The 27,055-nt window shown below is 49.7% G+C and overlaps 1 protein-coding gene across 2 annotated transcripts in view; it reads left to right on the top strand.

The window, feature by feature from the left end:
* WASF2 (WASP family member 2) overlaps positions 1–26,801 on the top strand; it is a 32,151-nt gene extending 5,350 nt beyond the window's left edge. Inside the window, exons 1-9 of one of the 2 annotated variants that reach the window (XM_065650639.1) lie at positions 10,804–10,864; positions 11,039–11,192; positions 14,927–15,061; positions 15,586–15,739; positions 16,774–16,891; positions 18,006–18,136; positions 19,593–19,748; positions 21,526–22,046; positions 22,483–26,801. In XM_065650639.1, coding sequence (XP_065506711.1) covers positions 11,063–11,192; positions 14,927–15,061; positions 15,586–15,739; positions 16,774–16,891; positions 18,006–18,136; positions 19,593–19,748; positions 21,526–22,046; positions 22,483–22,640 — 1,503 coding nt within the window. In that variant the 5' untranslated portion in view covers positions 10,804–10,864; positions 11,039–11,062 and the 3' untranslated portion in view covers positions 22,641–26,801. Of the gene's footprint in view, positions 1–10,803; positions 10,865–11,038; positions 11,193–14,926; positions 15,062–15,585; positions 15,740–16,773; positions 16,892–18,005; positions 18,137–19,592; positions 19,749–21,525; positions 22,047–22,482 lie in introns of those variants that run through there. The other variant, XM_065650638.1, reaches the window with a different exon arrangement.
* The last annotated feature ends 254 nt before the right edge of the window (positions 26,802–27,055 follow it).

The raw sequence follows: 27,055 nt of genomic DNA, 5'->3' as shown, positions 1-27,055 counted from the left end.
GTGGTTTAGGGTTTCTTGTCTTGTTTGTTCGCTGACGTTTCCCGTGATGTTACAGAGCAACCTGCCTCTTCCCAGCCTCCATTTCTGCCCGCTCGTAAAACTGGGCTAATGACTCTGACCTTTTGTTTGTAAAGCAAAAGGAAAAGGATCAACAAAATACTGGAGCTTATTTACTATCATTACTGAAATGATGAGCAATGCCACTTTGCGGTACTTCAAAGAGGCTTCGCTTATAAGACGCTGGAAATCCCTGGAGAGAGAAGATGTTTCAGATGGAAAAGGGGGGGCGGAATATTCCTCCAATGGAGGGAATATCTCCAACCATCTCCCCTCCCAGCTGGGCTATTTTAAATAGCCGCTGACAATCTTGGCCTTTTTTCTGTAATAGCCAAACGGGCTGGTGTCACTGATCGCATAGGAGGGAGTTCTGCATAAATTGTTCCCATGCTGTGGAGTTTTGCGAAGTACTTTGTTGACCTATTGTATTACCGCTAATAAGATTGAATGTGGTTTTAATTTCTCATTTCCTCTTTTGCTGGATGCCCTTTTCCTACTTCTTAGAGTCTTATTTCAAGTCTCTCTATAGCAAAAGTCTTTTTTTTTTTTTTTTCTCCTGTTGCTCAAAGAATGAATGATGCTTTGCTTTCAGGCAGCTCCGCGCTGGAGGGCTTTAAGTGGCATTCAGAGGAGACTATCAGCCACAATATCTGATGTATTGGTGTAGCTGCGGTTCATGCATGGAGTGCAAAAAATGGGATTTAATTGGGAGGGAGGGGGAATAGCAGCCCTGGCTGAATGGATGGGTGAAAGTTCCCCGACCACCCCTTAGCCCAGCAAATAGTTGGTTGAGTGCTCGCCAGAGCGGAAGCGAGTTCCCTTTCAGGCACCCTGCTTTTGTGCACCGTCAGAAAAAACACACACACTCTTATGGTTTTGGCCTTGCAGCTGCAAAAAGGAGAAAAAAAAAAAAAAAAAAAAGGCAAGAGAGAACCGTGCACACACCCAGATCCTGTTCTTTGAATACTGACAGCTGCCGAGCCAATCCTTTGCTGGAGGAAAGCGAACAGCTATAAACACAGCTTGTGTAAAACCTTTACCTTCTGTCTAGGGCAGCGTGAAATAACTGGCTGCGTCCCTTTTGGAGGCTAAATTAAAAACGCCTGTAATTAACTTATACAAAATAGCCTTTCGGTTGCTATTGAGAATTCAATATTGTATCAAGGAGGTTACGTCCAGGGTCTGGCTTCACATGAGAGGTTTCCATAAAGCAGCTTACTATAGACCTTGTGGTGAGCTTTGATAGAAAGACTCGCATCTTTAGCATCCCTAATATAGTCTAGTCTCTCTTCTCCCGAAAAGATGGGTTCAATAAAGTGATGGTTTCAAGCGCTCTGCAATAGTCTTGGATGGTGCAAAGCCTGGAGTTTGCACTGTGGATTACGTAAGGTGAGATCACTGCTGGGCTCAGAATAGGCAAAATGGAAACAACTACAGCTTAAAAAGAATATTTTTCTGACTGTCCCAAGGAGATTATGCAGGCGTGTGTCACCACGTCCAAGCTGAAATCTGACCCGGGGGGGCTGACTGAAGCAGCGGGGCCTTGCCCAGGCCTGCCTGGAAGGGCGTTCGGTCCCGCTGGCTGCACCGACGGAGAAAGTGAGTCCAAGGATTGTCACGCTGTTGAGCAAAACCAGAAGACTGCGATTCGCGGCTCCCCGCGGCTCTGCCTGCAGATCCCGAACGGCAGCTCGGGGTCGCGCGCCGTGCCTGCGCCGCGCACCAAATCCAGGTCGGGTGTTTCCGGGGGGTCTCCTCGCTGCGCAGCTCTGCGGGAGAACAGGGTGAGCCCAGCCATGGGGCAGGCCCCTTTTCACCAGCACGGGTTCTTCTGCCCCTCCTTGGGCAGCACAGACTGTAGGTGTGGGGCAGAACTGCCTGGAATACCCCAGAGACATGGGGGCTTCTGGTGCTGGTGGGGTCGGACCTGCCTGTTCTCCCCACTTCATGGTCGTACCCGTCTCACTTGATTCCTGAGATGCAAAAAACATATTCAGGGCCTTAATGTGGCATCACGTGTATCTTCTTTTTTTTTTTTTTTTAATTATTTTTCCCTCCACAATAGAAAACCCACGTGTTATTTTGACTTTATTAAGACGCTGTTCATAAACCATTTTAATTTAGATGCTCGAGGTTGTTCTTATGGGGTTTTTTTGTGACAGAAATCCCAGCAGATATAACACTTCTGGAAAATAGCAGGGAGTCTGTGTCTTTTTTTTTTTTGCTTCGTGTCAAAGGTTAACTTAAAATATTAATGCTGCAAAGATTCATTTAAGATATTAAAACTGTTCAGGCAAGAATACATGTACATATTGTAATTACTTCCTTTTTCTTACAATTAAAGTAATTGGATTATATTTAATGAGCTATTTACATTTAATAATTAAGAAAAGACTTATCTTTCCAGTATTCCCCAAGTGCAGCAGAAGGGTGGGGGCACTCAGAGCTGTGATATAATTATCTAGGCGTGAGTAGAAACTGAAAGAGCAGTTGAGCTGTATAGAAAACACTTGGAACTGGTTTATTCCTACTCTTTCATTAATCAAAATAGTTTTGTGTGTGTGTGTTAAAGGAGGGGAGGCTGAGCTTAGTCGCAAATGAGGCAGAGTTTATCTGCTGAAAAGGAAGGTTAAAATATGTTCCGACTTCAGGAATAAGTCGTTTAGAAGAGAAACCACACCCTCTCTTTCCGTTTTAATTACCGAGTGCTGCCCTAGGATGAAAATGCGCTGCTGTACGGTGAGAGTTGTGCTTTGCACCGAGCGCTTTGTCGGTGCTCATGGGCACGAGCCTTTCGTCTGGCTGGAGGAGCCCGGTGTGAAGGAGAGGAGGAAAACGTGTTCTCCTCGTTAGCAGCGATTCCTCCTGGGAAGGAGCAACTCCGCACTGTTTTGCTTTAGCAGCCCCGCACCCTTGGCAGATTGGCCCGCGGTTCCGCGCAGGCGTCCCCACAGTGCCAGCGTGAGCTCGGAACCCGCGGTACATCCTGATGGAGATGTTGGGAATGATGCTGCTTGTGTTGCCACCTAAATTGGCATCTCTTCTCGTTGAGACCTTCTGAAGTGAAGCGGCTGGAGCACACGTGTGATGGGAGCGGCTGAGGGACCTGGGGGTTCAGCCTGGAGAACAGGAGCTGAGGGGAGACCTTCTGATCTCTGACCTGCCTGAAAGGAGCTTGGAGCCAGGGGGGGTCGGGCTCTGCTCCCCAGGAACCAGCGCCAGGACCAGAGGAAACGGCCTCAAGTTGCGCCAGGGGAGGCTGAGGTTGGATCTGGGGACCAATTTCTTCCCCAAAGGGCTGTGGGGCATTGGAACAGGCTGCCCAGGGCAGTGCTGGAGTCACCATCCCTGGAGGGGTTGGACAGACGGACATGAGGTTCTCAGGACATGGGGCAGTGTCAGGGCTGGGGAACGGTTGGAGTCAATGAACTTGAGGGGCTTTTCCAACCAAAAGGATTCTATGATTCGAAGTGAATTCAGTGCTGTTACAGAAGCTTGGAAAATGAAATCTTGAGATTTTATCCAGAGGTCATTTTGCCTGGATTGGGATAGAAACAAATGGATGACTTTGTCAGTGAAACCGTCTCAGCCTTGACCTTTAAGGTCTGGCTTTTGGGGCAGAGTGACAATCCCAGTTTAGTAGACATCTCTTTCTCAGGTTACTGTCACTGCTCAGGGGACTTTTCTCCTGGGACAGGTCAAGACTGATTCCTTGAATAGTCTCATTGACTGTGGACAGTGGTTGGGGCTCAGAGCAGGTTGGAGACCTCCTGCCGATGGACGGACACCTGTCCACTGCTCCTAAAATATCTGAGAACCTATAGCAGATTTTCTGTACCCGAGTACGCCAAAACTACCTGTTGATTGAAGCTCGTGATGCTCCTCGGTATTGTCACTGACCTTGCATCCTTGCCCAAATGATTCCCAGGTTTAACAGAAAGCGTTCTGCTCCCTTTGCTGCTCCTGTTTCCTAGGAAGCAACAGAGCCAGAGCTCTTGTAGCGCTGAAGGAGCCCTGCCTCTCCTGATGTATATCCTCCCAGCAAAGACCTTGAAACCTCCCTGTTTTGGAGCTTGAGTTCCTATTTAATCAATAGTTCTGTATTCTGAGCATCAAATCCCTGTGACGGCTCTCTTTAATTGAGCTAAACTGCCTTTCTCTTGTCGCATCTCTTGTAGAGTTTTATTTAAATGCATTTGTTCTGCATGTATCCGAGTCAGGCATTGATAGGAACACCAGGTGACCCTCTGTGTTTAACTTGTTTTTCAGCTAAATGAAGGGAAACATTAATTAGGGCAGTGGTGTGTTTTTTAGGAATGAAAAAAAAGTCGAGGTCAAACTGTTGGCTATTTGCAGTCCAGCAGAAGGCAGGAGGATCTGGATGTTCCCCGTTAATGACACCCCCAGCCTTCCACCCCCAGCTCCATTTCTCCCAGTGAGTCCTTCTCCAGGCTGCCCTTCATTCCAGCAAGATCATCTTCAGTGAAGCTGATAACAAAAGTTTAAAAGGAAGAGCCAAATTTGCAGTCACACCTGTGCAATCCCCTTGAGGGCAGTAAATGATGATGATAATGCACAAGCCAGACAAAAAAAAAAAAGGCAGAAAATGGCTTTCTGAGCCTCCTTTTGCATTTTTTAGAGCCAGCAGACTGGAGAGGAGGGTAAAAAAAAAAAAAGAGAGGGGGAAAATAAGAGAGTATTTTTACTGTGGGAACTGAGCGGGCTGGATGTTTGTTGTCTCAAGGACTGCTCTGTACAATGTCCCGTTATGCAGCGAGATGAGGGCGGACGGTTCCTGGGGTCGGCACCGCGCCGTGGCAATGTGCAGCCCCACGCCAGGGCCAAAACGCCCCTCTCGTAATGCCGGCAGATCCTATCCGCAAAGTTCTCCGGTTGGGGATGGAAGTGGATTGTTAATACGCAAAGGGAAGGGGTTACGGGTGGGTTTTTTTGCTGTCGTGCTGTGTTCTCCCAAAGGCCCCGTGACTTTGGTAGATCGCGCTTCAGGAAAGCTTTTGTGCGATGGTGGGTGAAAACGCAGCCTGTGCTTTCCATCTTAGCGGCTGGTAGGAGATGGTGGGCAACATTTTCCCCAACACCCCGGGGGGTTTTACCTTTTACGCTCGTTCATCTCCCCCGTGGATTTTGGGGAGAACAGAGCGCTGTGAAAGGCAGCAGCTGAGCTGCCCTTTGCTGCCGACTCCTGCTCAGCTGCTGCCAGCCTGGGCTCTTAATGACAGATGAGCCCGTGACGCGCGGTTTTGGGAATGAATACTTGTTACAGCTGGCGGGATGGAGGAGTTTGTGGCATCGCATGGCAGTTTGCTCTATAATTTCCCTCCCTATTGCTGGGATGCAGCACTGATTGCTGGGTCTCTCTCCGAGTGTGGAACTGGAGCATTTCTGATTGCTGCATCCCACTTCTCTCTGGCTGCATTGTGAGCTTGGATATAGCCCTGAGCACTCAGCAGAGCCTTCTGCTGAATTTTTTCTTTTTTTTTTTTTTTCTCAGTTCTCTGTGTGTGTGTTGCTGCTGCTTCCCTTTCTGCGAGTCTTTTGGGGTTACATAAAAGCCGGTCTCTTTCTGGCCATTACAGCTACGTGGGGGAGTAGTTACTGCTGAGAGAAGCTTGAAATTTGAAGCAGAGTTGTCACAGACATTAGAAAGAACAGTCAGTCTGCGTTGGCAAGCTACTGAGTTAAGTCTCATTTCATACTGATGGGAATTTCAGATCTGATTATCTCCTTCCTCCCTCATTCCCAAACCTGCTGGTGTGTCTAATCCCCCGATGGGTTCTCCTAAAGGCTGCTCTCCAAGGCGCTTCGCTAAAGGCTCCGTCTCCTTGACTATGCTCCTTATTTGTGTCCAGGCAGAGGATTTTGTCAGCCCTGCTGAGGGCAGGCTGATTGGTCACCCTGATGCATTTGAAAAATCAAGCTTTAATTTCCCTCCCCTTCCCCAAAAATACCCTCTGTCCTCCTTAGGTGCTTTGTGCTACACCAGACACGGTGACAGATGATATCACCGCTGGGGTCCAGATTTATTTGCAGATGGTCCCTGATCTAAGAGGTTGTGTGTCACATTGAGCAGGGAATTACCCAGGTGACTCCCAGTAATGCTATGCTAGCTGGTCAAATACCAGTAAGATGAACCTTGCCAGATCTCAGCCGTTATTTACGGCTCTTTGTGTGCCTTGCACACACACATCTCACCTTGTAGTCCTGCCTTCTCCTCTGCGCCGCGGCGTTTGCTGTGCTCTCTGCCTGCTGTACAAAAAATAAAAATAAATAACAATAAAAAAGGCTGGTTCTTCTCTTGCTGTGCGGTGCTGTTTTTCTGCTCTGCTCCAAACTGCTTGTTAAGGAGTATTCGCTCCGAGTTGCTGGTTTCAGTTGACAGAACTCGCGTTGGAAAGCAAATACTCAATCCTAAAATGCCCCTGTATTGCTTCTCAATACTTGTAATCAAAGTCCGTCTCCTTTATTATTTGTAACAATCGTCCAATTTACTGGGCAGGCCCTATTTATTAAAAATAGTCAATAAGATGCAGCTTTGTGCGAGGGGTTTATAGACTGGTAGTTCTTGTTTGAAACAAACCAACTGCCCTTGATTCTAATCCAGAACTGGGATTCCTGAGTGATCCGCTGCCGCGGAGCTCCTGGGGAGAGCGGTCGATGACTTGCTGATAAGAAATCTCAGAGCAGCACAGTCATCTCAAATCTACCCCGTGCTCTGCTCCAAGTGCTGGATCCGGAAAGGCAAAAATCACAAGTTGCAGTGAGCTGGTAGGAAGGGTGATGCCGAGCAAAGAAACCCGGTGAGTCCTGGAAACGAGGTGCCAGTTGCGGCTGGAAGGTCGGTAGGAATGTCGGAGCGGTGAGCTCAGCTTCCAGGGCTTTTGTCGTGCTCAGCAAACTTTTGTATTTGGCTGGCACGGGGCTGTGGAGCCGGACGGGGCTCGGCAGTGTTTTGGGAGAGGGGAAATGCTGAGGAATCCTGGCAATGGGAGGTGGGGCAGCGGGGAAGAGCTGCAGGCAAAGCTGGGCTTCTCGGATGGTTTGGCTTTTAGTCATTGCCATCATAACAAGGCTTGGAACCGCCTTTGATTCAAGCCACGACTTGGAGACTTGGGGAGGAGATGCTTGTTGTGAGCAGGTAGGAAGGTTCTGGTTCAAGTGGGAGAGAAAAAATCATTTGTTATCATAACAAAAGCCTTTGCTGCTTGTTTTTAAGAAGGTGTGAAGCACGGCGGTTGGGAAGATGAGTATTTTGAACGTCGATTGATGCAGAAGCGTTTGTGCATTTGGCACGTGAGCAGCTTCGACGTCGGCCCGTGGCCTTCCAGCTCTCCCACCCAGCAAACATCACTTCTTTCCTCACATATTAGTGCTGTGTTTCAATTTGATGCGCTTTTTTTTTTTCCATATTCATTAGAAATCTGTTGCAGAGAGTTTTCTGTTTCTTAGAGGCGGTTTCCTTTTACTTTTAACGTACTTGATCTCCCGTTACAGCGGGATCGGGGCAGGTCCTCTGTGCCCGTGACATGCTGTTCTTGCAGCTTCTTAAAATCAGTGCATGCACCCCAAACTCTAGTACTAAACCAAATCTAATCTTCAATATTAATAAGCGAGTGGAAACGCTTACCTTTGCCTGAAAGATAGGGATTTTTCAGCCTCGCAATTCATTTAACTTGCTTCTGAATGGTGAGATTTAGCTATAATACAAGGTCTGCGGTAGTTGGGTGACAGTGACTGATGCCTGGTGACCAGTCTGGGTAGTTGGGGTGGAAAACTGCTGTGCTGTGGTGCCCCGATCACTGAAACTAAAGTGGTTCTGGATGGCCCTGACTGGTAGCGTGCTGTCAATCGCCTTCCTAATGACTCTCCTAAAGAAGAAAAGCCTCCTGGAAAGGTTTTTTAGGGCTGTCCCTTCCTTGTTTCATTTACTGTGTCTGTCCCTGCCCTGTGCTGTCTCCAGCATTTTGCTTTCTCCTCCTCCCTCCGCTATCGTCCCTTCTCCGCACATGATTTTCTGCCCCTCCTGACTGCTGCTTTCGAAATACGCCACTAATTTTCCAATCCACACTATTAATCTTTGTCCCACCTACTCATGAGGCATGAAGGTTTTACAGGAGCCCATTAGCTGTTATCTCTAGACCTACCTTCCAAAAACTGACAGGGAAAAATGAGATTTAACAGCGAAGTTCCTTCTTGTGGGGACACGACCTGTCCTTTTTGCTAATGCTGGCACCAGGCTCTGCTTGGAGGTCCCAGATTTCCTATCGGCCCACCTCCACCCTACAAAAACATCTGAAACCTTGTCCTTCCGCTCCGAGGAGAGGAAATTTTTGCTTTTAAAATGCCTCTTATCCCAGAGATTACTGGGACGGTTGTGCACAGCCCATCCTGTCCTCCCTGCCTCGCTCGTCTCCGGTGCTCCCTGGGTTTAACCTCCTTTTAGTTTGAGTCCTGTTTGCTGGATCCTGCCCGTGTTGGGAGCAACAGCGGGACAGGGAAACCGTCCCCGTCGCCTTGGGAAGCAGTGAGGAGGAGGAGGAGGAGGAAGGCTGTCGTAGCCATCACGAGGGCGAAACTGGTTTCTGCAGCGGCTGTGCTGGGAGATGGGGATGGCTGCCAGGATCAGCCAGGCTGGAAAGGGAGGGGTTTTCTGAGCCCTTATCTCTGCCGTCTTGCACCGGTGCAAATTCATAATGAACCTGGGATGTACCATTGTTATTTTCCTTTTTTAAAAAAAAAACCAACTTTCACCACTACTCCTTGCTTTTAGTTTCAAAACATGCTTTGAAGGCAAATGCTTTTGAGTGGTCTGTATAGCAACAACGTATTCTTTGTTTATTTATAGGTATTTGGGGCACCACTCCATTTTCTGCCCCATACTTGCAGAAATTAGTGCTACCTGCATTTATCTAACCTGGCATACATAGAATCTTTTGGGTTGTTTTTGTCTTCTTTTTTTTTTTTTTAACACATCTCTTCCACCCTCCAGGTTGATTTTTCCTCTTGCTGTTTTCCCTCTGTCCGTCCTTCACCCCGGCTGCTTGCCAGCTGGGTTCTGGTGGACGGGCTGCGTGCTCGGGCTCTGCACATCCCACCGCCTGTGCTCCCTTGGCCGAAATGCGGGGCGAAAAAAGCTGGATGCGGGCAGCCTGCAAATGCTGCCTTGTTCCCGAGAGCGGCTCGGCGGCGCAGACTGCAGCCTGGGGGGAGCAAGGCAAAGTTTGTCTGGCATAAAGCGCTAAAGCTGACAAAAGATTGTAGGGCTTGGGCTGTAATCGATAAAACATGGGGTATTTGGAAGCGAAGGTCAGAGTCCTTCCTTAGTTCACCCTGTTCTTTAAATATCCCAGGCTGCTGCAGTGCTTGAACAACATGGGCTTCGGTCCTCGGAGAATCTCTGCTTTTATTTATTTGGATGCAGATCTCGCTCCCGTTTTCTGGAAGGTCTGTGGTTTTGGGGACTCTTCCCTCGCACATGAAATCCCTCACGTAGAGGCGCCGCAAAATGGCAACCGCTATCTGCTCGTCCTGGAGATATCCGTGTGCCTGGCACGCTGCGGCTCTTCAACTCCTCTGCCTTAATGGGTCACATTTAGCAATTCAAAAAATCTGGCTGGTGAGGTAATTAGGGAGGGATAATGCCCACTTCTTCCTCTTAACACCCTGATAGAAAAGCATCCAGGAAGGACTCCTGGACCTCGAAGATAAGCTGCCAGCTGCCACAGAGACTATCAAAGGGTGGCTCAAAGTCAAGAGCAAACAGCTGATTTTTTTCTGGTTCTGGGGTTTTTGCCGCTGGTGACAGGAAGCCATGTTCCCCAAGCTGTTCGCTTCCTGCTTTATTTTTACACCCAGCCCCATCACATGGGAGCTGCCTCCTCTTGGGTTGTTCCTCAGCTGACCTAGAAAAGTGATTCTTTCCCCTTCTAAATTAATCAAGAACTTGGGATGTATTTGCTTTCACTTAGGCTTAAAGATTTCAGGTGTGTATCATGCTCCGTGTTCTGAGCTCTGTTGACCCAAGTTTCCTCCTCTCTTGGAGGCGGATGAGCTGAGAGGGAACGGTTTGTTGCTTCAACGTTTCGGCCTGTTAGCAAAGGAGATTTTTGTTAGTTCAAGGCACTGACCTGCACATAAAAGCGGTTTCTGTCCAAAGCATAACTTCCGGACACTTATGCTTGCTTCTTTCTTTTATTTTTTTTTAAAGAAAGAACTGGAAGTTTGTCCCGACCGGTGTACAATCAATCTCTCCTTCTTTCTGAGCACGCTCTAGTCCTGCATCCTGATGAAAGCTCCCTCGCCGTTCAGCTTCTGGAGCAGGAGAACAATGGTGCAGTGTAAACCTGGGCCCGGGGGATTTCCCAGGGGAAGGGGGTGCAGCCTGCAGGACAGGGAACACTCACCAGAAAGTTTCCTGGTCAGCTGCAAACGCTTCCTGTTGTTTCAGGAGAGCCCTGTCTGTGCTGCTCCAGGAGAAACTCACCACGCATGCTTCAGTTTGCTGGAAAAAGCCTCTTTTTTTTTTTTTTTTAACATCTCCATTCTTCATCCTCTCTGTTTAAGCAAACCTATTGATTGCAAGTTTTAAAATATTTCTGCAGAAGAGGTTGTAAGCGTCGCCGTGCGGGAGGAAGGAGGGCGCTCGGAGGCGGTGGGTGGGTAGGAAGGGACCAGCGGCTGCGGCGGTGCCAGCAGTACCTTGCGTGGGGCGAAGACGTGGAGTTTTCCATCTCTGCCTCCGTACCTGAGCTGGAGGGGCTTTGCTGTCACCGCAAGTCATAGAACAGCGGTATCTTTATTTTTGATGAACCGGTTTTATAAGGGTGGGGAGGGGGGGAAAGAAGCCTTATAAATAAAGCCATTTGAGAGCAGGAAAAACGAACACCGCAGCTCTGGTGTGCCTGGAATTTGCGGTTGAGTAATCCTTTCCTGTTTCTTTTTTGGGTTGTTTTTCATCTTTCAGAACAGTGCCTGAAGCAGGTCCACCATGCCGTTAGTAACGAGGAACATTGAGCCAAGGCACCTGTGCCGTCAGACGTTGCCTAGCGTTCGGAGCGAGCTGGAATGCATGACCAACATCACCCTGGCAAATGTCATTCGACAGCTGGGCAGCCTGAGTGAGTACCATGGCGAGCCTGCGCGTTGCCCTCAGGAGTCGCTCCTGCTCTTTATTTAGCTCCCTTTCTACTCTCGTGTTCCTATTTCTCCCCCATCTGCCTTCCCTGGGTAATGCTAAAATGTTTTCCTAAAGAAATCTGATGCTAATTTCATATCCCTGGTCCCACTGCCTTCCCATCGAAGAGAAAACGGGGAGGAGGGGGGTGTGTGTGTGTGTGCGAGAGGCTGCGGCGAAACTGCAGATGGGAGGATGGAGCACAACTCTGGCTTGTAAAATGGGAGCCAGGATCTTGTGTCAGAGAACGTGCCTGTCATTGCACGCGCTACTAAATGGAGCTCGACTCCGTTGAATCTACACCATGTCAGTAGTCTTATTTTTAATGAAAGATAATTAAAGCACGCATGCAGAAGCCGCCTGTTTGCCTCTGCTGTTTGTTGCGTTGCGAGACCCGAAGTCCCCAGGCCGAGCCGAGCGTTGCCTCTGGAGTACTGAGGGTTTGGGGCCGCTGGCTGAAACGGCAGCGCGAGCTGCAGCGGTGCCGAGCTCAGCTCTCCAGAGGGCTGACCGATAGCCCTGGAAAGGCTGGGGGGAAAATGTGGGCCTGCGTGCCACGGGAGAGACAAAGAGTTAATTGTGGTCTCTCCGGGACAACTCCTTACTGCATTGAAATGCTCTGGATTCTGATTAGCTACCTTTGCCCTTGAAGCGAGACTTTGATAATCAAATTAATATATTGTTTAGCTTCTCCATGGTGTCCACAAGCGCTTCTGCTTGCTCTGCAAAGCCAGCCCCATGTCTTCTGCCGTAGCATGAATGTGGCAGGGAAAGTTTGGACGCGGTCTCTTTCCAGCAGTGAAAACCGTGGCTGTCGCTAAAATCTGGGCCTGTGTTTGCTGCCAGTCGGCATCGCATTCTGTTGGGTTGTAGAAATGTCACTGCGCAGGCAAGACCAGTCTCCCTGCTCGCGTTCAACTGGCCCTTGTTCATTTGTTAGGTCTTGTAGCCAAGATGGTTGTGGAGTGTGAGTAAAATCCATCTCGAGCATGTGAAATGATGAGGAAGAAGGCAGCAAAGCTGTGCAAATCTCAGCTGCAGAGAAAGCTAATCCCAGTCCAAAGGCGTGCGCCGGGTTAGCGTGACAGCGCCGCGCTGAGATCCTGCAGGTTTACACCTTCTTTGCACAGCTCAAGATATCCAAAGCTGCTCTGCTTCTACCTCGTCGGAGAGGGCGAAGTGCTGGAAGCCGAATTGCAGCCCGTCTTCTTTCATGGAAGGTGCCCTGGGAGCCTCGCTGGGCGATGCGGAGGGAGCAGATACCTGGGGGAGAACGCTGGAGGGAAAACTCAGGAGAGGTGGCTCTTGCTGACACTTGTGCGTGTCTGCGAGAGAGGAGCGAGGCAGGTGGAGGAAACGCTGAGCACCAGCGCCTACGCGCTTCCCGAGGGCCAGCAGTGTCTGAAATGAAGCAATATTTACACTAACTGCTACAGAATGCTCGCACCCAGATGACCAAACTCCTGCCCTCCCCCCGCTTCCTTTCCTTATTTCTGAAAAATAAATCCGCTCCTTCCTCGTACGTTGAATATTACAGGAACGTAAAGCAGGTTCAGTAGGCTGTGACAGCCCTGTCAAGTGAATAATCAGCCATGCCTAGTGCACCACAGTCTCTTTACAAAGATGCAAACATAAATCTTGTCAAACTTTCATATTCCAGTGAGTTTACCCTTCGTTACTATCACAGCTGGTAGCACTTTGTATAAGTCGACTGTGTGATTTTATAGAATCCACAAGCTAAAGATGGAAAGACCTATTAAATCATGCCGTCTGTCTTCCTGCCAGCGCATGACAAAGATAATTCTGATTGTAAGCTGCACTTTTGCAGTCAAAGTAACTAAACCAAAAAATTAATCTCTGCCTCACCCCATCTAAAAGTGGACGATAGGTGAGATGGTAGCTGATAACTCTGTACAGGTGCGTCTACACAGGCGAGGGAACACAGACCGTCCTTCTTCTCCCTCCAGGGTCAAGGCTGGTATATACAATGCTGTTTGGATACTATTTTGTGCTTGAAACACACTACTCAACATTGCAAACTAAATACTTCATTTTTTCCCTATTTCGGTTCCTTGTGAAATCCAGAAATTATTTTCAGGGTTTTTTTAAAGTAGAAAGCAAATTGCAACTTCTTTTTTTTTGAGCTGTTGCTGGACGGTGCCAAATGATCCCACAGACAAATGTTCCCCCTCGCTGGTTAAATAGGAGAGCTGGTCTTGTGAACACAGAGTGCTTCGTGAAACCCGGCTGGAGCAAGAGCTACCCGGCCCTTAGGTCTCCAGAAATAAAATCCGGCTTGAGGAAAGCTGCTTGGGCTTGTTAATGGAGTGTGCGCGGGGACTGCGTTGGCGGGGAGGGTGGAAGGAGGAGGTCAGCTGGGGGTAACGGCCGGCGTTTGCTTTTCTACACCACTTGGAGCTGGCGTTGCCGCCAAAGGGCTGGAGGAGGTTGTTTTTTAACCTGGCTGGTTCCCCGTGCTTGGCAGCGTAAGGAGAACGGCACGGGAGCACCAACAAGGAGCTGATATGTCGGGTTAGATAGCTGGAGGTATTTGTGCAGCTGCGCTTTGGGAGATGCCCTCGCGTTGCCTTGCGATAGGAGCGCTTCTCTTCCTCGTGTGACTCATTGCAGACAACCAGATTTTCCAAAATCGCTGTTGAAATTGGTGGTCGTTTCCTGAATGTCGGAGGAGGATCTTCAGGAGTAACGGAGTCCAGAACGAAGCGTTGACCATACGATGGTGCACTTCAAATCCAGGCTGCTTGTTGGGAGCAGCCTTGTACTCAAGAGCCGTGGCCAGAGATGTTCCCATCGGGAGTTCCGTGGGTCTCGCATTAGGCCTGAGAACAGAACAAAAAGCCAGTACTCACTGCAGGTTCTTGGTTTTCTCCCTGTTCTCTCATCTCTGTCTGTCTGTGGTCACCTCTTGTACGCAGATTTTAAACTCCTAAGGACAGGGAACGTCTTTTTGTTCCGCTTGTGGTGCAGCGAGCTCCTGATCCAAACCCCTAGGCGCTCTCGCTGTCCAAACGACGGATGATGTTTGTCATAGCAGCCCACTGGGCAATCCAAGCTGTTACAGAGAGAATATCCCCGTTTGAGAAAGTTCCCCTTTGCTTTTGATTTAGAATAAAAATGTGAATGCATCAATTTTTCAGACACTGCCACCTGAAGGAACAAAAAGGTCAGTGCTTTCGTCTGTGGATCCTAAAGCTCCAGCTTTAGGATCAAGGGCTGTGTCTGCTCCCTAGTTCCAGAGTGCTTGGAGCTTGTAAATATGTGCCAGTTACCCTGGAGGCAGGCCTGCTGGAGACTGAGAGCCTTTCAGATTCTCCAGAGCAATAAAAATGTGACTGTAAACTGTATTTGCTTGTCTAATAAACACAACAACAGAGAATCTTAAAGAACCTACAGACCCATCCAGATTCAGACCAGTATAGTGTTGTCAGCCCTTTTTCTTTTGTTACTTTAATAATGACTTGAAAGTATGTCTCGATTGTTTCTTTATCGCTTGAAGATTCCTTGGAAATGTCAGGTTTTGGTGGAACAGAGCGTTTTCTTCCTGGATGTTAAACTCAACCTTGAAAACTTGAAGTGCTGTTCCCTCACTTGTTCTTTCTTCAACAAAACAAGCTGGGAGAGTGATTATGGTCTAATGTGGACGCTTTAATATTCCAGGTAAATTTGCAGAAGACATATTTGGAGAGTTGTTCACTCAAGCCAACACCTTTGCCTCTCGGGTGAGCGTTCTAGTCGAGAGAGTTGACCGCTTGCAAGTCAAAGTCACTCAGCTGGATCCCAAAGAGGAGGAAGGTAATGGAGCGGAGCGCAGGCCTTGCGGACCGAGCCTGGTAAAGGTTCTCATTGAGTCAGCGTGGTTGGGTCACGGCCATAAAACGAGCGTGACGGTGCGATGGGTGTTGGAATGTCTTCTCTTGGGCTAAGAGGGACCGTTTCCTCCCCTCCTAAAAAAACCACGGCGCTGTTCGTGTGGTTGGCCTTTCTGGTCGAGTCTAGATTTGCTCGCTAGCAAGTCTCCATGTGGAAACTCGCTTTCCAGTGGTTTGATAGCGGTGCGCTTCGTGAGTCTTGGTTGCAAGGGTTCAAAACCACATCGGCAACTCTCAGGAGAGTCATGTCTATACAGCAGTGGATCTCGGCTTGGCGTGATGTGAGATTTGCTGGCTTTCCCAAGAGATCTGTGGGAAAAGGAACCTGACCTTAAGAAGTGCTAAGCATGCCAAGAACTCCAACTGGAATCAGATGTTTGCTACTTGATCTTCAGTGTCATGGGCCTGGGTCAAGCTGTTCTTCACTTGCTCTCCTCTTTCTTACAGTCTCCCTGCAAGGCATTAACACCAGGAAGGCCTTCAAAAGCTCCACTACTCAGGACCAGAAGCTCTTCGACAGAGATTCTCTGCCCGTGCCTGTCCTTGAAACCTACAGGACCTGCAATACTCCTCCACCTCTCAACATTCTCTCACCTTACAGGTACGGCTGCGACACCTCCTTGGCCCCTTGTTCCCTTCTCTCTCTTCCTCCCAGAGAAATCAAGTTGCTAAACTGAGATCCACCAGGAAATCTCCATCCTCTGGATTATATGAAACTTTGCTTTTGGGGCTGTACAAATGAGCGCAGCTAGAAAATTATATATTTGGTTACCTGCTGTCACTTTTGTGACTGCCTTGGGGCAAGGCTTGGCTGGCTCTGCATAAACATGCTAGGTGTTGTGCAGATGAGGCATTTTTCTTGTGCTTCTCTGTAGTCCCGTGGCTCTTTTCCAGAAAGCCGCAGTGCAAACTGCAGAGCATACATCTGTAAATGGCTCTCGCCCAGGTGGGTGCAGCAGAGTCCTGGAGAGCCGGAGATGCTTTTCTGTGGCCGCCTGTGCTGGTCTGAGCCATCTGATGTGACCCAGACTGGCTGCGGAACCAGTTCTCCTGAGCAGTCCCGCTCTGATTTCATCTTGTAGGTAGTAGAAGTAAAGGGGGTCAGAATACAGAGACTTAGCCCACATCCATAAATATCTTTTGAACAGGTAAAAAGTAATTACAGATAGCTGGAGGCAGCTGTCTTCTGCCAGACGCGGCTGCACTGCAGAGTAGGAGGAGAGTGTGTGTGTGTGTGTGTGCTCGCTCATGAGTTTCAAGGACGTTGCTGGTCTGATTTAGGGTTCCTGAGCTGGAGAAGGGGTTTTTTCCACACCAAAAATACAACACAAACAAGTGGGAGTTGAAGCAAGAGACCTGCTGCTCTCTTGGTGATTTTCAGAGCAGTTGAGCTCTTCAGGTGCTGGGTAGTGGAGGGTTTGTGTGAGGGCAAAGGCGATGGCGAGTGGGACAGCCAGGACAAGTGGGTCCTCTGCCTGCTCTGAAACGGGAGACAGAGGCAAAAGCGACGTGTTTGACCTCACCACAGACTTTTAAACTGCCGTCTGGGGTTGTGCCTTGTGTTTTCTCTGGGCTTCCGACAAATGTGTGACTTGATCCTTGTTTGTGTGCTTTTTTCCTCCCGCCCTGTTCTAGGGATGATGGCAAAGAAGCGCTTAAATTCTACACAAATCCGTCATATTTCTTTGACCTTTGGAAAGAGAAGATGCTTCAGGACACCAAAGATATCATGAAAGAGAAGCGGAAACACAGGGTGAGGAAATGGGAGATCTCTGCCAGCAGAGGCATGTCAGGGAAGAACGGGGGGTGGGAAGTATTAATAAATCTTGGATTCCAAAGCTCCTATCCAGAATTCAGGTTTGCTCTTTAGGGATCAATTCAGTGAAGTTTTTTATCTGGTTTACTCTCATCCTTGTTAATTAAAAAAAAGAAAACAAAGATACCCATAATCTGTTTTTCCAAATGCCACTGTCTTTGTATGGTTATAATGGCTTAATTTGTAGTCCTGGAACAGAGCGCTGGTGCAGTCAGCGGGCGAGAAAGTTGCGCTGGAGCCTTTTCTGCGCTTGCGATGTTGCAGAGGGGTCTGTTCGGTGCCGGAGCAGCGCAGATCCCACCGCCCCGGCACCGCGGCGTGCTGAGTGCTGTCATAAATTCTGCTGTGGAAAAATAAAGAAAGGAGAAAATGGCCCTTCAGGAGTGCAAAACCAGGCCCTAATGTTAAATTAGGGGTAAGCGGGAGGCTTAACAAAACCATTTAAGCTGAAAGTACAGGTAGAGTTCCTGACTGCCTGGGGATTTGGACCCATGTTTACCAGCACTGAAACTTAAACCATACATAATTCAGTTTAAGCGTAGTTTTTTTAGGAGTATTAAATATCAAAACAATCGTGGGGTTTTTTCAATCAAAATAACAAAGGAGAGATTTAGAGCGTGTTAGAATACAGAGAGTAAGGCCAGCTAAAGCCGAGTTCTTTGTGGCCAAGTGTCTGTATTGTACCCCGAAGCACTTAACACCAGCAAGGTGATAGTGAGATTTGGCAAAATTGGGCCCAAACCGGAATTGATGCAGGAAACGGAGCTTTTGTTCTGCCCTCGAGGTGGTCACGCCAGGGAGTGCCGATGGCACCGTGCCTGGGCTGCGCTGGGGAAACCTGATCTTGTCTGTCTTCTCTTGCGCTGTTTGTGCTCCAGCTTCTTTGTATGGGAGATCTTTGGAGCTTGCAGCAATTGGGAAAGTAAATTGAAAATCCTGACCCTCTTTGAAAATGTATATTCGTGAAACTGCTACAGATCTGTCCTATCCCTCCCTGTTCCCAGTGAGTTTAAAGCAAAATAAGGCTTCTGTTTGATTCCTCCTCCCTTAGAAAGAGAAAAAGGAGAATCCGAACCGAGGAAATGTGAATCCACGGAAAATCAAAACCCGGAAAGAAGAGTGGGAGAAGCTGAAAATGGGACAAGAATTCGTCGAGTCGAAGGACAAACACGGTCCTGCTGGGTAAGCAAGTACGGGGCTGTGCTCAGTCCCCGTTGGTGATTGTCATGCAGTTCACCCTGCTCTGCAGCTTCTCCAGATCCGCCGCGCCGCGCAGATCGATACTGCCGCTAATCAGCTTCTCCCGAGTAAATCCATCGGCTGATTTAAGATTTGCTAAATAAATCAGGGAGCTCCACGGGTTTGGACGAGGTGGCAGGAACAGCTTTGGTGGTGAGTCTGCTCTTGGCTGCCTGTCTTGTGAGCGCAGGAGCGTCGAGAGCTTTGGCTCCGACCCCGTGGCGATGCCCGTCCCGTCACACCTGGGCTGTGTGCTGAGGAGCTGCTATTGTGCAATTGCTTTGTTACATTTCACTCTTCACACCCCAAAGTTGAAGCGGGGGCTGTCCCCATCTGAGGATTTCAAGCTACAGATCTCTCTTTAGCACTTCTGGCTTGGGAATTCATTTAACTTTTGACACCAGCGAGGCTGGAAGCAGACTGAATTTCCCCACAATGCACTTCTCGCTTGCTCGCTCCTTGCAGCTTCCTTTCATATAAGAAAAAAATCTCTCTTTAAATCACACTCTCCAGCTAAAAATAAAACTTGCTTTTAGTTTAATAGGAGAACAGGTTTGGTTTCTAGCAGAGGAGTCGAGCAGCACAACAGCACCATTTTCTTGCTCCTCTCTTTTCTCCTGGAAGCGCGTTCGTGCATTTGAATTTGCTTGAGGTCCTGAGCCCCCCCACAGTGAAATGAGCTCTTTGAAAGCTGAGTGTGAGAGTGGTCTCTTCCTTCAGCACTATTTCACTTACAGATACTTGTTTTTAATGGCATTGCTGTTTCTTGGGTTCTTTTTGATGTTCTGTTCTCAAGCTTATTTTTTTTGGCATCTTTGAGTACCTTTTCTTTTTTTTGCCACTGATTATACCCAATGTAACTGGGAGTCCTGCAAGTCCAAACTGGTCAAAACATCTTCTTATAGATGTTTTTTCCTATAGTCAAATGTTAAACATTTTTTATTTTGGTGGTTTCTTGTTCACTAAAGTATATACTCATGCTGTTCTGGTGTGTGGTAGCAATAAACAAACATGGGAGCATCTGGGCAAATTCCAGCCAAAGAATTATGCAGAGCAAACTAACACAGCTGGACGTGAGTCTTCATACAGAATGCTTTGAGAAACAGACTTTTTAAAAAATGTTGCTTTAAGGTTTTGTTTTGTGTGACCTGTTGTGATGGTTGATAAGGTCCCACTGTGCTGAGAAAAGCCATTCCTGCTAGAAAACCTCATTTCTAAATCTTGCAGGTTGATCCATCCGCTCGGTTAACGTTGCTGCCGTTTGGTGGTCGAGCTGCCGCCCGGTCGTTTGTTGTAACCCTTCCAGGAGGCAAAGCTCTTGTGACTGAGGGGGGAAAAAATGAGCTTTAGGCATTGCCTTGAACTCTTTAAACTGATTTCTGGTCTTGCTTTCCCTCAGGTACCCCTCGAACATGGTGTATCAGAACGGCAGCATCGGTTCGAACGAAAGCATGGACATGAACTGCTACCCGCCACCGCCGCAGACTGACTCCATTGTGCCACCACCTCCTTCGTTCCCAGATGACAGCCTGCCTCCGCCCCCGCTGGAATTTAGGTAAGCCTACGGGATCCCTTCTGTCACCGAGGAGTAGGAGGTGGTGTAAAAGGATGACATGAGACAGGCTGAGATAGTTCAGCAGAACTTCCTAACGGGTGTTGTATGGGAACCAGAATGCTCCTGTCTGGAGGGGAAGAGCTACTGCAGGCAGGGACAGAAGCACAGGCAGCACATAAATCCCCATAAATCCCAACCGCTGTCGTCATCGTTCCCATACAGAAGCAGAAAACAGGCTTGGAAAGAACTAGAGCAACCTTATTTCACTTTTCTAGAAGAGTGGGGTCCCAGTTAATGATCTGGCTCCATTGTGTGAGCTGTCCAAGGCCGTTGTTGCAGAGCGTGGAGACTCAGCGTTCCCGATAGAGCTGTCACAGAACGGCTTCTTTTGCCTCTGTTTTGTGTTACCGTTTGCCCTGCGATCTTTGACAAACACACGACCTGGGCGCGGAAGATGCGGATGTCGTTAAATTTAAACGACTTGAGCGCACCAGCTGACTTCTTCCCAGAGACTTCAGTGCAAGTTTGGGGCAGCTGCTTTGTATCGGATGAAATGGTGACTTCTGGTCACCTCTAGAGATGAGAATTACTGTCCAGCAGTGGCTCAAGACACAAAGGGTGAAACAAGAGTAGCTGTTCTTTAAAGGCAGTAAAATAGAGTCAAGAGTAACAGGAGGAAGTATGTCTGATAGACACGACTGCGTTAGCTTGTCTCCATCTTATCCAAAGACAGCAATGCTGCAGAAAAGGCTCCTCTGATGTGTCAGAGAGACCAAGCACTCCACTCCGCAACACGTTCCTCTAGGGCAGAGCAGAAACGAGCTCTCAGATGAAGCTTACGCTGCCTCTGCGATTGCTTAGATCTCTGCCTAGCCAGAGATCTCCCTTCGCTGGTTTTGTTTTGGTGGTTGTTTTTAGGGAACCCTGGGAGCTGGGTTTGATCTCCAGTAGTCTGTCTTGGATCAGCACTGTGCACTGTTAAAAACTGTGACGTCTTTGTGGCACAACGTACCTTATTTCTCTGTTTTACCATGGAAGGAGATGTCAATTTAGGGCTTCCTTTACACGTACATAGGATATTACAGTATCTTTTGGGCAGTAGTGTTCTTTGGTGTAACACAGCTTCCATAAATGGGAGACTTAGTCACTCAAGAATCGGTGTTTTCCTTAAAAGCACGTTGGGTTTCCATGTCTTCCTCTTCACTCCCCACGGCGAGCTATGAGACATGGCTGCTGCACTCAGCGCCAAGCCGTGGAATCTGGGGAAGAGATCTGCTCCTAGCAGGTGTTCAGAACATATGCTTTCCTGGCACACCCGCCCGTCCGGGTGCGATTTATCACGATAGGCATCCCTGGCTTGGCGTGACATAAGCCTGAGCTCGGTGCGGAGGGGTGGTGGCTTCGTTGCTGCAGGAGCTCTTGAGCCAGGAGGCTGCTCTGAGCTCAGACGTGCTGCCCGGGCTCTGCTGGCGAGGTGAGATGGCTCCTGTTCTTGTCAGCCTGGGAGGTGGGACGGACGATAGCGTTTCTGCCAGTCTCCACAAGCTTTCCTTTGTCTTGGTGGTGTAGGCCAAAAGAAACACTGCAAGGGAACTAAAACGGAGGAGCGAGGTCTCATGGAAACACCACTTGAAGCTGGAACTTAGATTTTTTTTTTTTTTTTTTTTTGTCTGGACTGCAACAAACACACATGATTTGAGTTAATGTTGAGATTGTCCAGTCTAATCTGGCCTCCCAGCCCACAGCCTGATTTCTCTCTCTCTCTCTGCTCCAACAGCTATCCTGTAGACAACCAAAGAGGTTCTGGCTCTGGAGGGACCAAGCGATCCAGCCTGGTTAGCCCGAGTCACCCGCCGCCAGCCCCTCCGATCGGATCCCCCTCGGCAGCCCGGCCGGGCTTTGCTCCCCCTCCGGCGCCGCCACCCCCCCCACCGCTGATGGGAACCACCCCCCCGCCCCCGCCCCCCATGGGCTTCCCCTCCCCGGGAACCCCCCCGCCACCCTCACCCCCTTCTTTCCCTCCTCACCCCGACTTTGCCGCCCCCCCACCGCCGCCGCCCCCTCCAGCAGTGGAATACGCCAGCGTGCTGCCCCCTCCGCTGCCGCAGCCGGGCGGGGGCACCGCGCCGCCCCCCCCGCCGCCACCGCCTCCTCCCGGCCCCCCGCCGCTGTCTGCTGGCAGCCTGGACGGGCCCCCGCCCCCCCCTCCGCCCTCCGACACCTCCACCTCCAAGCCCAAGTCATCTTTGCCGGCGGTTAGCGATGCCAGGAGCGACCTGCTGTCAGCTATCCGTCAAGGTGAGCTTTTATTCCGATACCAATTTTCTCCTTTGGAAAAATCCCCCAGTATCCAAGCGCAGGCGCTCGGGAGCGGCGCGTGGCTGCCTCGCTGCTCCACACCTGTCCCTTGAGGTCCCTCCTCTGCCCACCCTGGTGACAACCTCACGAGGTTTGATGTCTCCACCTGCACCTTTGGGGACGGCAGTGCTGGAATTGGCATGGTCCCCGTTTGCGAGTGGGTTGCACGGCGGTGGTGTTACCCCTCAGAGGAGCACAGAAACAGCTCTTTTCCCATTCCACCTGCCCACCCGGCCTGTCTTGGCTGTTGTTCCCCATCAGCATTATCCCACAGCTTGTCCAACACAGAGGACTCTGCCAAAGAGATGCCTGCTTTGGAGATTTCGGTGTAACCAAAATCTTTCCGTCATCCCCTCCATTGCCTTTTTCCCAACAGGCTTCCAGCTCCGCAAGGTGGAGGAGCAGCGGGAACAGGAGAAGCGGGACGTTGTGGGCAACGATGTGGCAACAATCCTGTCGCGCCGCATCGCTGTGGAGTACAGCGACTCTGAGGACGACTCTTCAGAGTTCGACGAGGACGAATGGTCTGATTAACCACGGTCTCGTCCCCTTCCTCCCCTTCTCTCCTGGGTTAACATTTTCTTAAAGAATCAGGTGGCCAAACCTTCCACCATTCCCTTTTCCAGCCCGTAACCAAAGATGTGCCAAGGGTTTTCAGACAACCAGCAGCATATCTCCCCTCTCCCTGCCCCTCCGGCTTTGGCAGGACTTCGTGCTCTGCCTTTCCAAAAGGTCTCCTCGCGGATGATGAGGATGCGGTGTTGGGATTTAGCTGGAGGGGCTGTAACGGTTGCTTATTTAAAAAGAGAGCTAAACCTCCAGATTCTTGGTGCCACCAGGCAGAGCACAAGTAAACCCTCCATCCAGAGGGATTTTTTAAAGTAAAGATGGATGATCCTGTTGTGGCCGCGTGGCCTTTCAGATGAAGGACATTTTCAGCTAGTTTTCTCATTGCAACAGCAGACAGTTGATCTGATGACTCTTCCTTTCCAGTGAATACTGGTAGTGCTGCAAGAAAATGGGCTTTAAATGTCAGTTCTCTGCTGCATCCCACTGTCAAATAATCAGTTTTGGCAACAGTGCACAATTCTTTCCCCTCTGACCCCCTAGTATTATTTCCAGACTGCCCTGCATGGGGTGCGCTTCCTGGCTCCAGGGCTGCGGAGCGTGTTGGGTGCAATGTGAGGAGGGACCCTTTTTTGGTTTTAATTTCAAAACTGCCTTCACCTTCCTCACATCTCCTGGGCTGCTTCTGCCCAGTCTGCCAAAGGAGACTCGCACAAAAGGACGCAAAGCCGGGGCAGAACGGTCGCTCGACTTCTCGCTTGTGGGAGAGCAGAGCCACTGCCCTGCTGAGACACATCGGTGCGGGCAGCACCCAGCGGGGGCCAAACTCTGCTGCCTTCTCCAATTCCTGCTGAGAATGTGTTTAAAAAAAGAAAAAGAAGTGCCTAGAGCAGGGAGGTGGTGTGGGGAGGGGTTCTCTGAACACCAGGCACTGTGGTTTTCCGTGGCCTGTTCGGGGCGTTGCTGCAGTCGGTTTGAAGAGGTGCTTTTTCTAGTGGGGTGACCATATTTTTTACGCAGGGGCTTGAATAACAGCAGGTGCTGGTGTTACCTTTGCTTCCTCCTCCCTTCTGCCTAAGGAGGGGAGTTTGTGTGCCTAAAAACATCTCGCGTGTGAACTGAGTTGCCCATCAGTTACATCAGACCTAACCTACATTGTTTTCCATAATTTTGTTGTCATAATTCATTAGCTAATTTTAAGAAAGCGTTTCTTCTCCTCACTAACCCGATGAATTCCCAGACTGCTCACTACAGATAAAGTACTGGCAAGGGGGGAAAACGGTGAACTTGAACTAGCTGACCTAGGTTTTATTGCTGTTTTATATTACCTTACATAGAATATAATCTAGAAACAAATACTCCCGATGCTACAGATGTGCATTTCAATCTGGACCTGACTCAGGGTCATGCAAGAAAGCGATTCCAAAGCCTTTGGAGATCGTGGGTCCAGCTGCATGTCCCATTAAGACCAACTCTCCAGCCTTTTTGCTTTTCCTCTTGTAAAATATTTTGCCAGCCCGTGCCTGTTCTTTCTTCTCTGATTTGCCTCATTTAATGCTGTTGCTGATAACCTGGACCGCCAGGCCCAGCCCGAGGCCGCCAGGTTGCTGAAAATCCTTTTTTTGGGCGTTTGATTGATGGCTTCGATTTGTGCCATTGAGTTCTTACCGATCTCTTGTGTGCGTGCATGTGCATTTTTAATCGTAGAGCAGATAAGGGCCTGGAGGATGAGCTTTCCTGGGGTGCGGATCAAGGTGAGATCCCAGCGCGACCCCGAGAGATCTACTGGCTCACTGCACCATCAGATTTTGTCTGCAGATCGGCTGCCAGGCAGGATGCAAAGGGTGTGGATGGTGAGGCATCCCGACGGGCTGGGAACATCTGAGCAGCTCTAATTCCAGGTTCTGGAAGAGGGAACAAACCCCTCGAGTGCCAGTGAGCCATCGTGCAGTGGAGGGACTTGGAAATGCAAACTGATTTTTTGCTGCAAGCTGGGTAAGGGGGGCTAGAGGAGAATCGCCGCCTCTTGTTTTTTCTGCTCTTTCTGTAAGCATCCTCCTCTGGCTTCTCTCGGAGACAGGTTCCCGGGGAAAACGGACCTTTAAGCTAACCCGGGCTGACAGCGTTATCACACAGGGAAGCGAGGAGCTCGCAAATGCCAAACCTGGGTTAATTTTAAATTGCCTTTAACTAGACTTGGCCCCCGTTGAGGAAGGGGAGCGAGTATTCCTGTCGCGTGAAATACAGAAAAGTGCCATATTCCCTGTCACGCAGATGGCTGGGCTGTGGGGCAGGGCCGTGCCTGGGGCTGTGGGGCCGTGTTGCCCCACGCCTGTTGCACAAGGATCGTGTGGGCGATCGGCGCTGCCGACGGGAGGACTCGGCTCCCGGCTGCGCACAGGGCTCTCCTGGCAGCCGCAGGGACGCGGTTTTGTCCGTGCAAGCCCTGCTGTAACCACCCCAGAGTGAGAATCACAACTGCTGCATCCCAAACAGAAGGGTTTTGAACAGGTAGGGATGGTTGGTTGGTGGTGGTTTTTATTTTAAACCTCCTTTGATTGCAAAAAGAAGCGGTATGAGCCCAGCACGGAGCTCCCCGAGAAACAACTGGTGGAAAGTGACTGTCTTTGAGTAGCATTGCGACATCGCAGAGCGCTGGGCCACCAAGTAAGCCTAATATTTCTTAAACCAGTAGGGGAAGAGGGAGAGGTGCCAAAAACAACCTTTGCAAGACAGAGCAGCTGGGCTGGAGCTGCAGAGCTGCTGCCCCGCGGGCCTGCGCGGGCTCCTCTGCCATCCTCGTCATTTCATCCTTACTCCTTCCTCCCCTTGTTTTTTATTCCGTGGAAGGCTGGCCCGGACGGCACGGCGGGCGAACCTCAAGCATTTCACGAAGCCAAAAAGCGAGAGCGCTGGCAGCTGGGATCCTCCCGCTTTTCCCATTTCAGCCCGACCCGTGTCCGTACGGAGCCGCGGAGCCCGAGCAGCCGTTTTCCTGTCTCGGGAGCCGTTCGCTTGGTGCATTCTCGCTCCCTCCCGCACACAGCGAGTTTGGGCAGCTCACGGCCGCCTTCCCCTTGGTGACCCCGCGGTCCTGGTTAAACATTGTCCCGGTGTCCTCGCTCGCGGCTCCCGCAGTTCTGTCCCCCGGTCCCGGCTCAGCCCACGGCCGCTGACCTTCACCGCTTCCTCCTCCTTATCAGACCCAAAGCACCAGAGCAGATCGAGGGAAGGGGCTCCCGGAGCTCCCCAGACAGCTGAGAAACTGCAAAGTAGCGTTTCAGGGAAAGACTGTAGTATTGTTTTCAATCCGTGAATTTATCTAATGTGCCTCTTGAAAGTACCTGCCCTTGAGGGGCTCCGGGGGGGGCAGATGCGGGTGCCCCGGGTCTGGTTTTGTTGCTGTTGGATTTTGGGGGTGCTTTCTCTTCCTTGTTTAAACAAAGCCTTGAAGTGGGAAGTGGATCTGATTGTTTTTATTACCGTATTAACATTCATTTTCATTCATTTCAGAAACTAATCCATTTTTCTTCTTGATTAGAATGTCATAGAATTAGACGAGCTGTAACCCTCCCGAAGTGCCTTATTTTTCCTACATGGTATAAATATATTTATAAGAGTAATTATTCCACTGGTGTCTTAGGGGTTTATTGCTGAGCAGAAGAGACGGTGGGAGGAGAGATGGGAAATGCCCTAGAAGGACCCGGCCGGGCGGTGTTTGACAGGTGCTCTCAGGGTGCCGGGGGTTATGCATTTCAGACCAAAGGAGTTTCAGCAGCGAAACTCTGCTTAAAAAGGAAAAAAAAAAAACCCACCTCACGGGCAGAAAATACTGTAGATTTGTTTGGTTTCCTTCCCTGCACAGAACCAACACGGGCGGCCGCTCTGCCGCCTCGGGTGTGGGATGCGGCGGGCGTGAAGCTGCTGCCCTGGGGAGCGCAGCCCGGTCCGTGTCCGTACCTCTGCGTCTGTCTGTCTGTGCTTCCCCACCGGTCGCTGTGTAAGCCAGGCTTTCCTGCTGCTTTTATATATATATATATTTATATATATATAATCAGCTCAGTAACCCCTGGATGAAGATCCCGATTGCAAATTTGTTTGTAATGTACATGTAAAAAAAAAAGAAAAAAATAATTTTTTTTGATCCTTTTTTAAAAACTATAAACTTGATAAAATCTTTCTATCCATTTGGTGCCTACGTGTGTTACTCCGGGCGTGTGCGGGGAGCAGCGGGGAGGCCCTTGGCACATGGAGACCTGATTGTGGCCTTTCCGGACTTAAAAGGGGACGATGAGAAAGATGGGGACAGACTTTTGAGCAGGGCCTGTTGTGACAGGACAAGGGGTGATGGTTTTAAACTAAAGGAGGGAGTTTCAGGCCGG

This window comes from Caloenas nicobarica, chromosome 23 (assembly GCF_036013445.1).
Source record: "Caloenas nicobarica isolate bCalNic1 chromosome 23, bCalNic1.hap1, whole genome shotgun sequence".
In the NCBI taxonomy this organism is placed as follows: Eukaryota; Metazoa; Chordata; class Aves; order Columbiformes; family Columbidae; genus Caloenas; species Caloenas nicobarica.
Note: the sequence above shows the minus strand (reverse complement) of the source record. Positions and strands in the feature narration are given on the sequence as shown.